At 40.2% G+C, this 13,373-nt stretch overlaps 1 protein-coding gene across 1 annotated transcript in view; it reads left to right on the forward strand.

The window, feature by feature from the left end:
• Positions 1 to 11,275, forward strand: part of SYNJ1 (synaptojanin 1) — a 52,363-nt gene extending 41,088 nt beyond the window's left edge. Inside the window, exons 26-30 of the mRNA XM_009071215.1 lie at positions 2,179 to 2,226; positions 3,896 to 3,936; positions 6,125 to 6,233; positions 6,879 to 7,099; positions 10,430 to 11,275. Coding sequence (XP_009069463.1) covers positions 2,179 to 2,226; positions 3,896 to 3,936; positions 6,125 to 6,233; positions 6,879 to 7,099; positions 10,430 to 11,275 — 1,265 coding nt within the window. The remainder of the gene's footprint in view (positions 1 to 2,178; positions 2,227 to 3,895; positions 3,937 to 6,124; positions 6,234 to 6,878; positions 7,100 to 10,429) is intronic.
• Positions 11,276 to 13,373: the final 2,098 nt, after the last annotated feature.

Here is a 13,373-nt window from a genome sequence, read left to right on the forward strand (position 1 = left end):
CTGGTTGTTGCAGTAAAGGCTTTTAGTTGTCTTTTATGTTTGGTTTAAGTATTAAAATGGGCTTAAGATAGAGGGAATGCACAGTATTTTCAGTATATGCAATAATTTGGGTAAAATGCATTACATTTTCATTGTGATTATCCTCCATATAAATAAAACCAACCTAGAAAATACAGTAATACAGTTGGCATTAAAAGAAAGGCAAGTATGGAAAGCTATGAGAATACTTGCACTCAGGCAGCAAGTACTGATTAGTGTATGCTGCTGTTTATAGTCACTCATTAAACTTAGCCCTGCAAGAGCCATTCCACATCTTTATTTCTCCCCTGTAGCTCTAGGGTTCATTTTGCAGAGTTCAGGTTGTTGGGATATGGTAGGATATGGCAGTCAGTTTGAAAAAGCTTTATTTGTTGAGTTGTTTGGGGATGTTTTTAAATATGGGGAAAAGCACCTTTCTTCTTGCTGAGGAAGGAATGTTCAGTGATGGAGGAAACAAGAAGCCTTAATTCTGCAGCAGTAAATGCATTGTCCAAATCTAGGCAAATGACCTGGATTTTATATACATGTATACATGTACATACATGTGCCCACACATGCACATTTCACTTTATGAAAATTTGGCGTTGCTTTATTTTCCATTAAATATCACCTTTGCAAAACATGCAGTGCTGTCTGAAAGCTGTCAGGGCATGAGCTACAGGCTGTTCCCATGTAAATCCAACCCTTTTCCTTAAAATGCTATTTAAAAATCTATGTGATACGTGTTCTTGCAAAATGCTGTTTCAAACTGAAGCAGAGATTTCAAGCTCCAGACGATAACAGGAACGGTTTAAAATGATACCCAAAAATATGTTTCAGGTTCAGATGTACATTTTTCACTGTCCATAAGATTAAAATATGCCTGTAAATCCAGTCATGAGAGCATTATCGCAGCACTGTCATTTTGCTTTATCACTGCTGAGGAGTATTATTAGTAAGTGTTTGGTTTCAGGTATTTGCCTTTTATGCTCTTTCTCTCCCATGTAATGAACATTTTTAAATTTGCAAAACCTTCTAAAATCCTCATGCCCAGAGATCTTCCTCTGTGTAGTGTACTGCCATGGGAGCATGTCTGTGTGCTGGGCTCAGGGAGGCACCCTGCCTTCCTTCTCCTGAAAGGAACTGGCTTTGGTCATCATCCTGCATAAAACAAGATGTGCTGAACAAAGCCTTCCTGAAAATACCCATTCAAAGCATGGGCTGAGTTGAGCTGTGAGAAGGGAAAGTGCAGAAGATCCATGGAATGAACAGACTCATTTCCTCCTCTTGGAGAGGTTTTCTTGTGTACATGGCCATCAGTACTCTGAGATGAACAGTTAGCTTTATGCCTCTGTAACTGCTGAGCCTTCAGAGGAGTGTCCTGTGCCCTGTGGGGCTGCTCCTCACCTCCTCTCATACTCCTCCAGTTAGGTGGAGTCCCATAGCCTGTGATGAAAATCTGATGTGAGTTGGCAGAGCCTGGACCTCACCCAGCACAGATAACATATGCTGGAATTTCACATTCTTGAACCAGATGTTCAGCCAAACCAGAGATCTGACATATCTGGAGACAAGCAAACACCAAACTCATCTGCATCCTTCATCCTGCCTACTCCGAGTGACACCTCCACCCAGACCTGACAAAATTCCTAGTGCTCTTTCCAGATCATAGGGAGTTCCTGAGCAGATGCCACACACGGGCACACTATGAGCAAGCATGAGGCTGTGTCATCACTAAGGCAGGAGCTGTGTTTAGGGTAGGCTTCCTGAGCACTGGCTCCCTTTCCTTCCTCTCTGTTCGAGCCGCTCCGGAGCTGCCAGATACTACAGTTCCTCTTCCCTATGAGCATGCCTTCAGGATTTCTCCTTGCATACTGTCTATGCCTGCCATGGTTTTGCCATATCATTTTAGGGACCCAGTATATGCTTGACCATATGGCAGAAATAAAACAGTTCAGCATGGTTATGCATGATTGAAAATCCTCTTTCTGTCAATCTGAACTGTAACACCAGTTACTTAGTGGTACAAGTGACTATAGTCCAGCTAGGCCAGTTTTAAATTGTGTAAAGTTGTCTTGTGGCAGTGTTCTTTCTGGTTTTATTTTCTCAAACTGCTGCTTTTCTTATGCAATGTACAGCTTCTCTTCTTTCTCTGAAAAGGTTTTGGAGCTCCTCCCAGCCCTGGGGTAGCTAGGAGAGAAGTAGAAGGTAACATAACAATTTTTGTATTCTAGAAACGGATTTCTAATTTAATACCTGAGTAATGTTATTGCTCTTGTGACACTAAAGGTGCTGTCAGGAAGGTATTTATTGTGTAGGGTCTTTCTGCTTTTATTTAGCATAGTTTTCAGTCAGCCAAGTTGCTTCCTGCTTTTCAGTGATGGTGGGAATTGTTGTAGAAGGCATTTATGAAAAATGAAGTGACAACTCGGAGTGCCCTAATCAGGAATGCTTTAAGGCTGACTGTCAGAGGAAGCTTTAGCTGACTGGCTGCTAGGATGACTACTATACCGGCAACTAAATCAGGAATCTAGGGAGCCTCATTTTTCATAAAGAACTATGTATGTTCACATTTTGGGGAGAGAAACTTCCATTTAAACAATTTAGCCTATAATTGAATATTTTGTCTCTTTCTAAAGAGCACAGTGTAGGGATTTTGATTCTGATAGCCAATTGTATGTGACACGCATTGACGAGAAGCATTTCTTTGGCACCATTCTAGTTGGAGTATGTGTGCATTGGTGCTGGGATGGATCCTGCTTTAGCCATGCCAGCAGAGTCAAGGGTTTGGGTTTCTTCCTGTCCCCTCAGGAATGTGCTCTTTGTAACAAATATAGGTATGGCAATACAAGTCCTAATACAGTCACAGTCAAGATGTGACTGTACACTACAGTTACTTTTGGCTGTATTGCTGGTTCATTTGTCTAAATTGACAAAATCACTCTCTGCATAGAAGAGTTGAGGTTGGAAGGGACCTTTGGTGATCCAACCTCCTGCTCCGAGGGTAAACTGGCAATCAGGTTGCTCAGGGTGGGAGTTGTGTCACTGAGAACTGTGCCCAGAAACCCATTACAACTGGTTCTGGGGTTATCTGACAACTGGAAGCTAATTTGGTAAACTGCCTTATGCACCACAGTCACTGATACGGTGATTTTGCCTTCCTGGGAAATAGGCAGCAGAAACACAAGGCAGAATCCTAAACCTCTTTGCCTGTTAGAAATTGTACACTTGTCTGAGCTGAGGGTAATTTTTCACCTCTTGCACTTCCCAACACGAACGTTGCCCATGAGGTTGTCAGAGTATCAGTGTGTCAGTGGTGAGGCTGATGCTCTGTAGATTTGTCCCACACACAGAGTGGAGTCGTGCACTGTTAGAGTGGTTCTTTAGGGTTTAAAGACTGCTGTTGGAATATCTGCAGAATACACCACTAAAGAAAACAACTTCTAGCACTATTGTGGACACAGGGTATCTGTACAAGTAGTGTCTTTGGCTTGCAACAAATAGCAGGTGATTTGACTTAATTTGTAATTAGAAGAGTCAAATTACTTTGTGTGGACCATGGGATAGGAATGTGTTAGAGTGACAGTTTAGCTGATGGACAGACTTTGATATGTAACAACTTTTTAAACAATCAGTGATGTCTTTTTGCTCCCATTCTCACTAGTGGTGACGTAACATTGCCAGCTAATACCTGTTTGTGGCTTATCTAACACAGATAATCTCATTTTTTTCCATGCTTTAAAGCACAAAAAAGTCCTGGAACAGAAAGAAAAGATAACTTAGGTAATAGAGATACACGTTCTGTACTAATTGTAATACAGAAAGAAGTTGATTTTGAAATATGTTCTAAATCAGCAATCTCTCATGTCTGTTGCAGTTCGTAACCAGCCTCCACCTTCAGCGGGTACAGCCAGACCGGTAGGTAACCTGTCTTGAAATAATGTTCCTCCTAAGCTTCTGCTGTTGATTAAGTCAAGGCTTTTGTAAGTCGTCATAGATGTAAGAAATTTGCAAAATGGACTGATCAGTTCACAGCTTCTGTGAGTTAATTCCCTCAGCAATTTTTGTCTTTAAGCAATATATACACTGCACACGACTGGATTGTTTTGCACTCTGTGCAATCACATAATAGGCTCCCAAATAATACTCATTTTACATCTCCTTTCAAATAACTGCAAAGTTACTCTTTGTATTGTATGTCCTTACTGACTGCATTGCTGATTTGGTATGATAAAATGTATTATCTGTTTTGGGCTGAAATAGAAATCCTGGCAGAGGTTAGTGGCTTGCAGGCAGTTAAAGCATTACATAGGCAGTTGATGCATTATATTGTGATTACTTGATGTGTTATGGAATGTATACCTTGTTTTAAAAATTAATTTTGACAAAGGTCTTCATGTAAAAATGAAACATTGAACTATTTCAACAAATATTTATTCTGTACTTCATTCCTTAATTTATGGAACTGAACTGAAAGAAGTGAATGAAGGATTTTTGGTGCTCAAATGCTTCACCTCAAGCAGGAAATCAAGAGATGGAGAACATCTGCCTAATTTTTCTTAACAGCAGCAAGTAGGAGCCTTTTGTTAGGGAAGAGGAAAGTGTTTACAATAACTATAGGTCTTCTTAAAAAATTCCTAAGGAATTGTTTGTGGATAATTCTGTAGATTTTGCAGCATATTTCAGTATTGCAACTACTGAAAACTGCTGCTGAAAGTCTCCATGGAAGTAATTTTTGGCTGATTCATTTTCTCAAGGAGATTGAGTCTCACAGTGAAGAATTCATGATCTTGGACCTTTTTTGTTGTTCTCACAGAAATGTGAAACAACTTCTTTAAAATTTGGGTAAATTTTGGTCCTTTTTATGTGCGTGTGTGTGTATGTCTGTAATCTAGAACCAGCACAGGGTTTGCCATTTCTGGAACGAGATGATCTTTAAGGTCCCATCAAACCCAAACCATTCTGTGAATCTGTGAACACTTCTTTCTTTTTTCCCCGGGAGCATTTTGGGGCAGGATTTCATTTCAAGGGTTTCAGGACCAGGGACAGTAGCCACAGTGGGTGCTGCATCCCCTGAGGGGCTCTGAGGGCTGGTTTACACTTCCTTTCTTTTTCTTTTCTGTTCCTTTTTGATGTTTTGGGATTTTAAAAATACATTTTGGCATTTAATCAAATCATCCTTCTGCTTACTTTCAGAATGTTTAAAGAAATGACAAAATGCAATCACAGAGAAGACAGATATTTTCAGGTTAGGTGGCTGAAAGCATTCAGAACGTTGTTAAATAGAGTCAGCCAAGCATAGTGAATCAGATGATAAACAAAGCCCTCTAAGTAGAGTACTTTATATTTAGTAAAAGTATGATCAAGGATAATACTTGTTTTGTAGTGGTGAAGTTTCTTTGCTTGTTTTTAAATAATTTTTGAGTACAGTTGTGTAATAGGGTTTGCTCTGAAAGCCACTGCCAGAACATCCTCTGGTATGCAACATTTTACAGGAAACAAATCTTACAAACTCTCTTGTCTCATGATATTTTTTTCCCCTGAACTCTGGCATTTTTATGCCTTGCATCCAGTTTTCAGTGTGGTGTTTGTAATTCACTTTGCTTCAGCTGAAATCTCAAATAGCTTCCTATTTCTCTTTAAATGCAGACTTATAAATTTATACTCCCAACGGATTAATTCCCATTCCATCAAATCTGGAAAGACTCCAACCTTCAGATGAGGCAGAATGTATGTTTATTAATACTGTTTGTTGAGGAACAGGAGATCTCCAAATAAAATAGTCACTGTTGTTCTTTTTGTCGCTTCACAGACTTAGGTAAATTAACTTATTAATGCTAGCAAAATCATAACTGTTTCTAATGTTGCACAGGTAGATATTTATATAAAGCTGAAAACTGCTGTAAAAATTCTTTGTTTTGAATTGAACCCTCATCATGCTTTGAAAATAGTCTTTGCTTTTATGTGCATAGAAAACTAGTTCAACAGCTGTTATCAAAGAATTTATTTGTCACAGAGCCCTGATTATCCCAAATCATTCAGCAGTAGATGACTACAGATCCAAAATAGAACTAAAATACTTTCTCTCTACCAATTACTATGCCAGACTATTCCTCCTCGAGCTGGAGTTATCAGTGCCCCACAAAGCCATGTCCGTCCCTCGGGGGGAAGACCAGCACCTGAGACTCAGACCAAACCAGCTGAACCACCAAGGGGTGAGTTTCCTGTAGCAGTTAAATATATTTATATTCAGTCAAGAGGTACAGTCTCTGGTTTGAATGCTTTGTTTTCAACAGAGGTCTGTTTTCCACTAGAAATTAAGATTCTTGAATTCTGGCAATTTCTGTAATCAGCCCCAAGAGTTGTAAACCCTTACCAGATAATAATCTCAAGGTGAGATGAGATCTTGACCCACAGATTTCATGCTATTGGGAGAACTGATCAGACTGCAGTGTTCTGGTCTGAGCATGCCAACATGTCCCATCACGTCTCTTGATCACTGGACACTCTGCATTGGTTGTCCTGTAATCACAAGGCTTGGAATAGCATTTTTGTTTGACTCTCAAAGCTCGAGTTGCTCCAAGCCCCATCCAGCCTGGCCTGGAACACTTCCAGGGATGGAGCAGTCACAGCTTCTCTGGGCAACCTGTGCCAGTGCCTCACCACCCTCTCGGAGAACAATTTCTTCCCAATATCCCATATAAACCTACTCTTTCAGTTTAAACTACGGTAAAAATTTTTAATGGAGATCTGCTGAGCTTTTGATGGTTTCCAATCCAGTTGCCACACACACCTCATGCCATCCTTAAAATTTCTGTTACAATTCTTTGCGATGAAAATCACTTCAAACGTACTTTTAGGCTCACCAGTGCTTCCTGAACCAATGAAGCCTCAGGCTGCTGGACCTGCTCAGCCTGCCACTCAGCCACAGCCTGTGCTGAGGATGCAGGAGCCCCTCATACCTGTGGCATCTCAGCCAGCTCCGGCAAGTGCCCCTCAAGGTCTGGAGCCCCCACAGCCACCTCCTCGTAGCCGATCGTCTCACAGTTTGCCTTCTGAAACTGCTCCAGCCCAGCAGCAAGTAAGTAAAAAAACCCCTCGTAGATCCATTTTTCCATTGTGTAAATGAACACATTACTGAATGCTGCAGACTTGCGAGGAACTCCTAAAGCAAGCACGCAAGCGAAAACACAGGTCAAAAGGTATTCAGATGTCATCAGGCTCTAGGAGGGTAATTATTGCTTATGTGTTGTCCTTGAATAGCTAACATGTAAGTACTAAACATTTAACTTGGGATTTCTTATGACAGGCTGACAGCTCGTGGACAGCTAGTTCTTAAAGTTATGTTGTCATCTGGCAACTTTGTATGGAGAAATACCCAATTTAAGAAATTCAGTTTTATAACGACATGTGCATGATGAACTGCTCAGTAACTAGCTAACACAGGTTTTGAAACAAGGAATTGCATGATGTGGTGCTTTGTGTTGATGATCATTCATTGAAGGAAGATAATGCTGCTAAACACTTAACAGAAAAATTTCTCCCCATTCTCTAGTGTCAGGTAAAATATAGAAACATATCAAAATAATTGGAAAATGTCATACAGTAACATTAACATTCTTTTCTGTGGAACCATTTAGACTTATTATAAAAAAAATACCAATTTTTTCCAGGAAAAGATGTAATTTCTTACAGCTGCTTAAAACTGCAGAAGCAGGTTATCAGTGCTGCTCAGATTTTTCCTTGCGCCTACATCTAGATCCCTGTTTTGCTACAGCAGTTAGTTAATGCCTGCTTTGTACCACAGTGAAGCAGCCTAATTCAGCTGATTTTGAATTCAGATTGAAAAATCTTTAAATGCTTTTCCTCTCTGTCTGCCTCTTAACTATTTTTCATTTTGGAAACTTAGGCCAAAAAAATACAGTTTTCTGAGGAAAGGTCTTTAAATAAATACCATGTCTTGTAAGAGGTACTGGATTCCAAGCCCATCCTTCTGTGCAAAGCTTGATTGTGATATTGAACCTAAACCTCTGAAATAGTTGCTTGTGAATATTCAAGACTCCATAGATTACCAAACACCACATTAAAAAAGAGTATTAGGTATTGTAACCAGATTTTATTTATTGTAAACTAAGGAGATTTTAATTTTTGATAGAATGAGAAATCTTATGTGTTTTTTCAGCTTGAAAAACTATTACTGCAGATGAGTGATTATACCCACACAGTTCCCAGAATGACAGCTGTAGGACTTTTCATGTTAATAGATGTTAATAGCACCATCAGTGCTCAAATTCTTATAATCCATCTTCAGAAAGCAGCACAATCAGCTGCACAATGAGTGCCTGTATGGAAACAACACTGAGTTGGTGTTTCATGACATTTGATGGTTTGGGCTTACAGTAGAATACAACAGAAATCGACAGTTTAGTATAGTGTATAATAAATATTTGTGGTTTGTATTCATAGCTGAAAAATGGCTTTGTGAAAACTTGTGAAAGTATTTTTAACATGAGGTTGCTTTGTTACTTGGATTTTCTTCCTAATTTTCTTTCCTCTGATGTCTGTTTCTCTTTCACAAGCAGGAGCAACCGTCAGGGTAACAGGTATCTGACTATTTACCAATATTGTATGTGGTCTCCATCTATTCAAGCAGAAAGGATGTATGAATCTTGTTTTCATACATCTGCAGCCCCACGCCCATTAAAAGCCACCTGTCTGCATTAATGGATTGACTCATACCATAGTTTGCTTTTTCCTTTCATAATGCAATTAAAGTGAGACTGCATTTATTAGTGCCAGAGTGAGTATTTTGCTTCATCATCTTTAAGGAAACAGTTGGACCCTCACCTATGTTGCGTGGTCACTGCTGAATCTCCTAGTCTCAGTCTATTTGGGAACAAAAATTATGCGTGTTGGCATTAAATCTTCTCATAAATGCAAATAAATCCTGATGCAATTGCACTGTCAAAGTTTTTTCATATTTCTGAAAGCACAGAGAACTTAGTGCTACCCAAAGTAAAATAAACTGGTTTTTACAATTTTAAAAGCACTTGGTTCCAGAATTATCCAGAGCCAATTTTTACTTAAAATAAGGAGCAGTTGGGATTCACAGTTTCTTTGGGATCTTTTACCTTTAATGACCACAGGACTTAACCGGCTGGTGCCTGACTGCATTTGATTCTTTCTTTCTACAGTTCAGTTTTTCACATTTTACCCTCAGTTACTCGATGCCTTTGTTTTAACACTATTCTGCAAAATACTTCCTATATTCAACTGCAGGGTTTTTTTTTTAATAAATTGTTATGCTGGATACACAGAAAAACTTGCACTGGTCTTATTAATGCCCAGAGTCTCTAAAGCCTGGAGACTCATTTTGTGTTGCTGCTTAGGCAGTGGATGCATGGAGACATGCTTCAATCTAGTCACAATAAATGCAGTAAACCCAGATGGCTGAAGATGGAGGTTAGGCTATAATAATGCTGTATTTTAGTTGCTAGTTTTAGCTAGCACCCTAGCTCCACAAAACATTAATGAACAGAATTTTCATGCTAAATATCCAAACTCTTTGGGTGTATTAAGGCAATGTGTTAAAATGATGAACTCTTGTTGTGAAATTTGAATTCTCAGAAGCTGTTTTAACTTAAGCTTAATTCATTTAATAAGGGGAGGCTCCAAACTCTGTTCTGTCAGTGTGGTGTCTTGACCAAGGTAGATACTCCACCTTTTTGGACAATTGTTACAAGGTTAAAAAATTGCATTGTTGTTTGAAGAAATGTATAAAATGTATTTGTTTTTGAAAGCAGAATAGTTCTATGGAGAAAACTCTGTCTTCTCCATTTGGTATTATTCTAAACAAGGATAACTTGCTATTTTAAAATCTGGAACCAGTGACTGTCCCTTCCCATGCCAAGAAGCACTGGAGATGCTTATGGATGTATATGTCCACATAGAACAGTCTGATGTGCATATACTAATAACACTAATGTTTCCTTTCATTGTGATGCCTAAATACTGCTTGTAATATCACTGTGAGAAACCCTCAAGCAGCATAACCTAGAGCTTTTTATTTCATGTTTGTTCTGGGTTATCCCTTGTTTAGAATACAGTATCTCAAAGATTTTCTTACACAGCCTTCACTTAGTGCTTTTTCCTGGGATTTTGGGCCTGCAGAAAGTAGATTGCAACTGAACCAACCACTGAGTGGGGGGAGATGGTGTTTAACAGCTCATAGGTATTTCTTCAGAGAAGGGGTTCAGGGTTGTTGTTTCCCAGAAAAGAAGCAACCATTCCAGTTACAAACAAATTGTGTTAGGGTTCCTGTTGAAGGGTGAGAAGTGAGATTCCCTTTTACTTAGGAATAACCTGGAGCCATCCAGCCACATGATTCCTGAGTGTGTTGTTCTCTTTGCAGATGAAAGCAAATGGATCATACTGCTCCAACCCCGACCCCCAGCCCAGCAGTGACCCCTTTGAAGATCTGTCATTTCAGCTGCTCATGTCCAAGATGCAGACATCTGCCCGAATATCACCTGCTCTGACCTTAAACCAAAAGGAGTTGACACAGTTGCCTTCAGCAACACAACGAAATGCTGATATATCAAATACTGTAAATTGCATGCCAGCAATGCCTCTTGTTCCAGCCTTCCCCGCATCCCTGGATCATAAACGCAGCTCTCCAAATCCTTTCATTACTGGGCTGAACTGCACAAATCCATTCACTGAAAGAACTCCTGGAAACCCATTTAGACCAGAAACACAAGAGTCCGGAATGCCCTTACAGGTACTGGGAGGACCTGCCCCTTGCCATCCCTTCCCTCCTCTGCATCCCCCCAGCCAGAATACAAACAAGCCTCTATTGCCTGTGGATGCAGCTGAAAACACACTTTGCTTGCGAAGTAAATCTCTCATGGTAGAAAATGTGCAGCCCAAGGGGTGGGTAACGTTTGATGAGGATGAGAACTTCAACGCGAAGCTAAAGCCATCTCAAAGTGTTCCAGATTTTAAGCAACTTGGCTCCAGGAAGGCAGCTGGATCTCCAGATCTGCTGGGCACTCAACAAAACACTTTTCTTCATTCAGACTTTCACTTTGCTGATGACTGGAACAAAAGTTCTACTGATTGCTTCTATACAATGCCAGCCAGAAGACCCCCTGCACCACCTGTACCATCCAGAGCAACCAGCAACAGGTCCCCTGCAGATCCTTTCACCTCTCTGGCACCCAAGGTGTCATCAGCTCATGATTTTACAGAAAGATAGGTGTTCAAAGATATAAGAGGTTATATTTGTTGCTACATTTATCCAGTAGAATAATTGGGCATTTGAGATTATTCTGTGTGCAATAATTAATTGTTAAATGCACTGAAACTTAACTCTGCTCATAAACAGCCACTATTGCTTATGTATAAACTTGTAATGTGTATATAGGGTAGAGCACAAAAAATTGTCTGAAATTTATTAAAATCCCAGTGTAATAGTATTTCAATAGACAGTGTAAAAAAAAAAGAAAAAAGGAAGGATGAGCTGCTGATCTCATTAAAATCTACCAATCTTGGCCATAGATTTTGCTTAGGGAGCTCTCTCATTTCTGTTCCCCTGTGTGGAACTTTACAAGAAGAGGCTCCCCTCTCCCTTTTGACTGTTTTGTTAACTGATATTTATGAGTATTTACCAAAGAGCTGCCAAAGTTTATTGAGATTTGAATGTTGACAAGTGTTGTTTAATTTATAACAGAGGCTATGGATGTTTATAAGGTTTATATTTGAACCTAAGGCACAACAAAAGTAGTTTACTTTCAAAATACAAACAAAACTTTGCATATTAATATATTCAGTTAATTTTCTGTGTCAAGTACATTTCAGCTATTAAATCTTACTGTGACATACACTCACTAGCACTAATTCAGAATAATTGTTCCGTATCATCCATGTTTTCGTTATTATTTTAAAAATATTTTTTTTAGCCACAAGTTGGAAACACCTGATAGAGATTGAGGGAAAACTTGTTCTGGAAAAAATTCCCCTTGGGTTTTGAGATACAGAGCAGTCTTTATCAGCTGCAGACAACATACTGGAGATGGCTTATCCCACTCTTCTCTTTTGCAGGGTAGAAAGGTTTTGTGGTCCTAGGGAAAGGCCTGAGTGAGGGAATCAGCAGCCAAGTTACCACATCAGAGAAGAAGTGTGTAACTGGGCTCAGTGTCCTCCTACCTGCTGCACTCACTGCTGGGGTGTTTGAATCTTTCATTCAGTGAAAACAAGAGCACAGCAGTCGTCTGAGCTGAGCAGTGTCATCTGTCACTCTTGCAGTTAAAACAAAGTGAGTTGTAAGTGTGGTGAGGCACTGGCACAGGCTCTGGACTCCCCATCTCTGGAAGTGTTCCAGGCCAGGTTGCATGGAGCTTGGAGCAACCTGGTCTAGTGGAAAGTGTCCCTGCCCATAGCAGGGGGTGGAACTGGATGATCTTTAAGGTCCCTTCCAACCCAGACCAGTCTGTGATTGTATGAGTGACTTCCTGGCCCGGAGACAGGGACTATTCTCTCTGTGGTGCTGCTTGGAGGCTAGTGAAGGCTAAGCCACAGTTTTACATATTATTCCATTAAAAAAGCAACTTTCTGGACTTTCATCATTTGCTAAAGCTCACCTGAGGTTACATATCATGAGGCAGTTTATTTCCTTAGCTCCATTCAGGTATGCTCTGCACCCCTGCAGGTCTGCCCCGTTCGCAGTGTCTCATGACATCCCTGACAGGCAGCTGCCTCCTTCCACTCACAGCTGAGTGTCACAGCGTTGTCATCCCCTGGGGGACTGCAAATAGCTGCCAGCACCATGGGCTCCCTGGTACTGCCAGCTAAGGGGTGAAACAACACACGTAGTAGTGCATATACAGAAGCAAAACACTCTTCTTGAATCCTCACATGCTAACAAAACATGATCTATAAAATAGTCCACTCTTCCATGGTTAGCCACAAGCTGCAGCTGCATAGAGGAGTGATAGCGAGTTTTATATTGTGCTTTTTTTCTGTTCAGGCCATTAAACCTGTACATTTGGAACAGCAGTGGTACTATTTGTGCTTCAGTATGTGAGTTAACTTGTTTTGAACTGTTGCTATAAACATCTGTGTGATTGGTATTTTGGTATATTCTTACATTAGCAAACCAATTCTGGGGGGAAACCTTCTGCTAGTGTGAGTTACGTGATAAGTATGTTGTTGAATATTTAACTGCAGTGATTAAAAAACTACTGTCTGAACTGTACCTGGCATGGAGCACCTACACTTTACGGGGTTGCGGACAGTGACCGCAGGGTACCGCGAGGACCACAGGGAATGCTCCAGAACTCCGCTGTGTGTATAAA

The sequence above is a fragment of the Acanthisitta chloris genome, unplaced genomic scaffold (genome assembly GCF_000695815.1).
Source record: "Acanthisitta chloris isolate BGI_N310 unplaced genomic scaffold, ASM69581v1 scaffold7160, whole genome shotgun sequence".
In the NCBI taxonomy this organism is placed as follows: Eukaryota; Metazoa; Chordata; class Aves; order Passeriformes; family Acanthisittidae; genus Acanthisitta; species Acanthisitta chloris.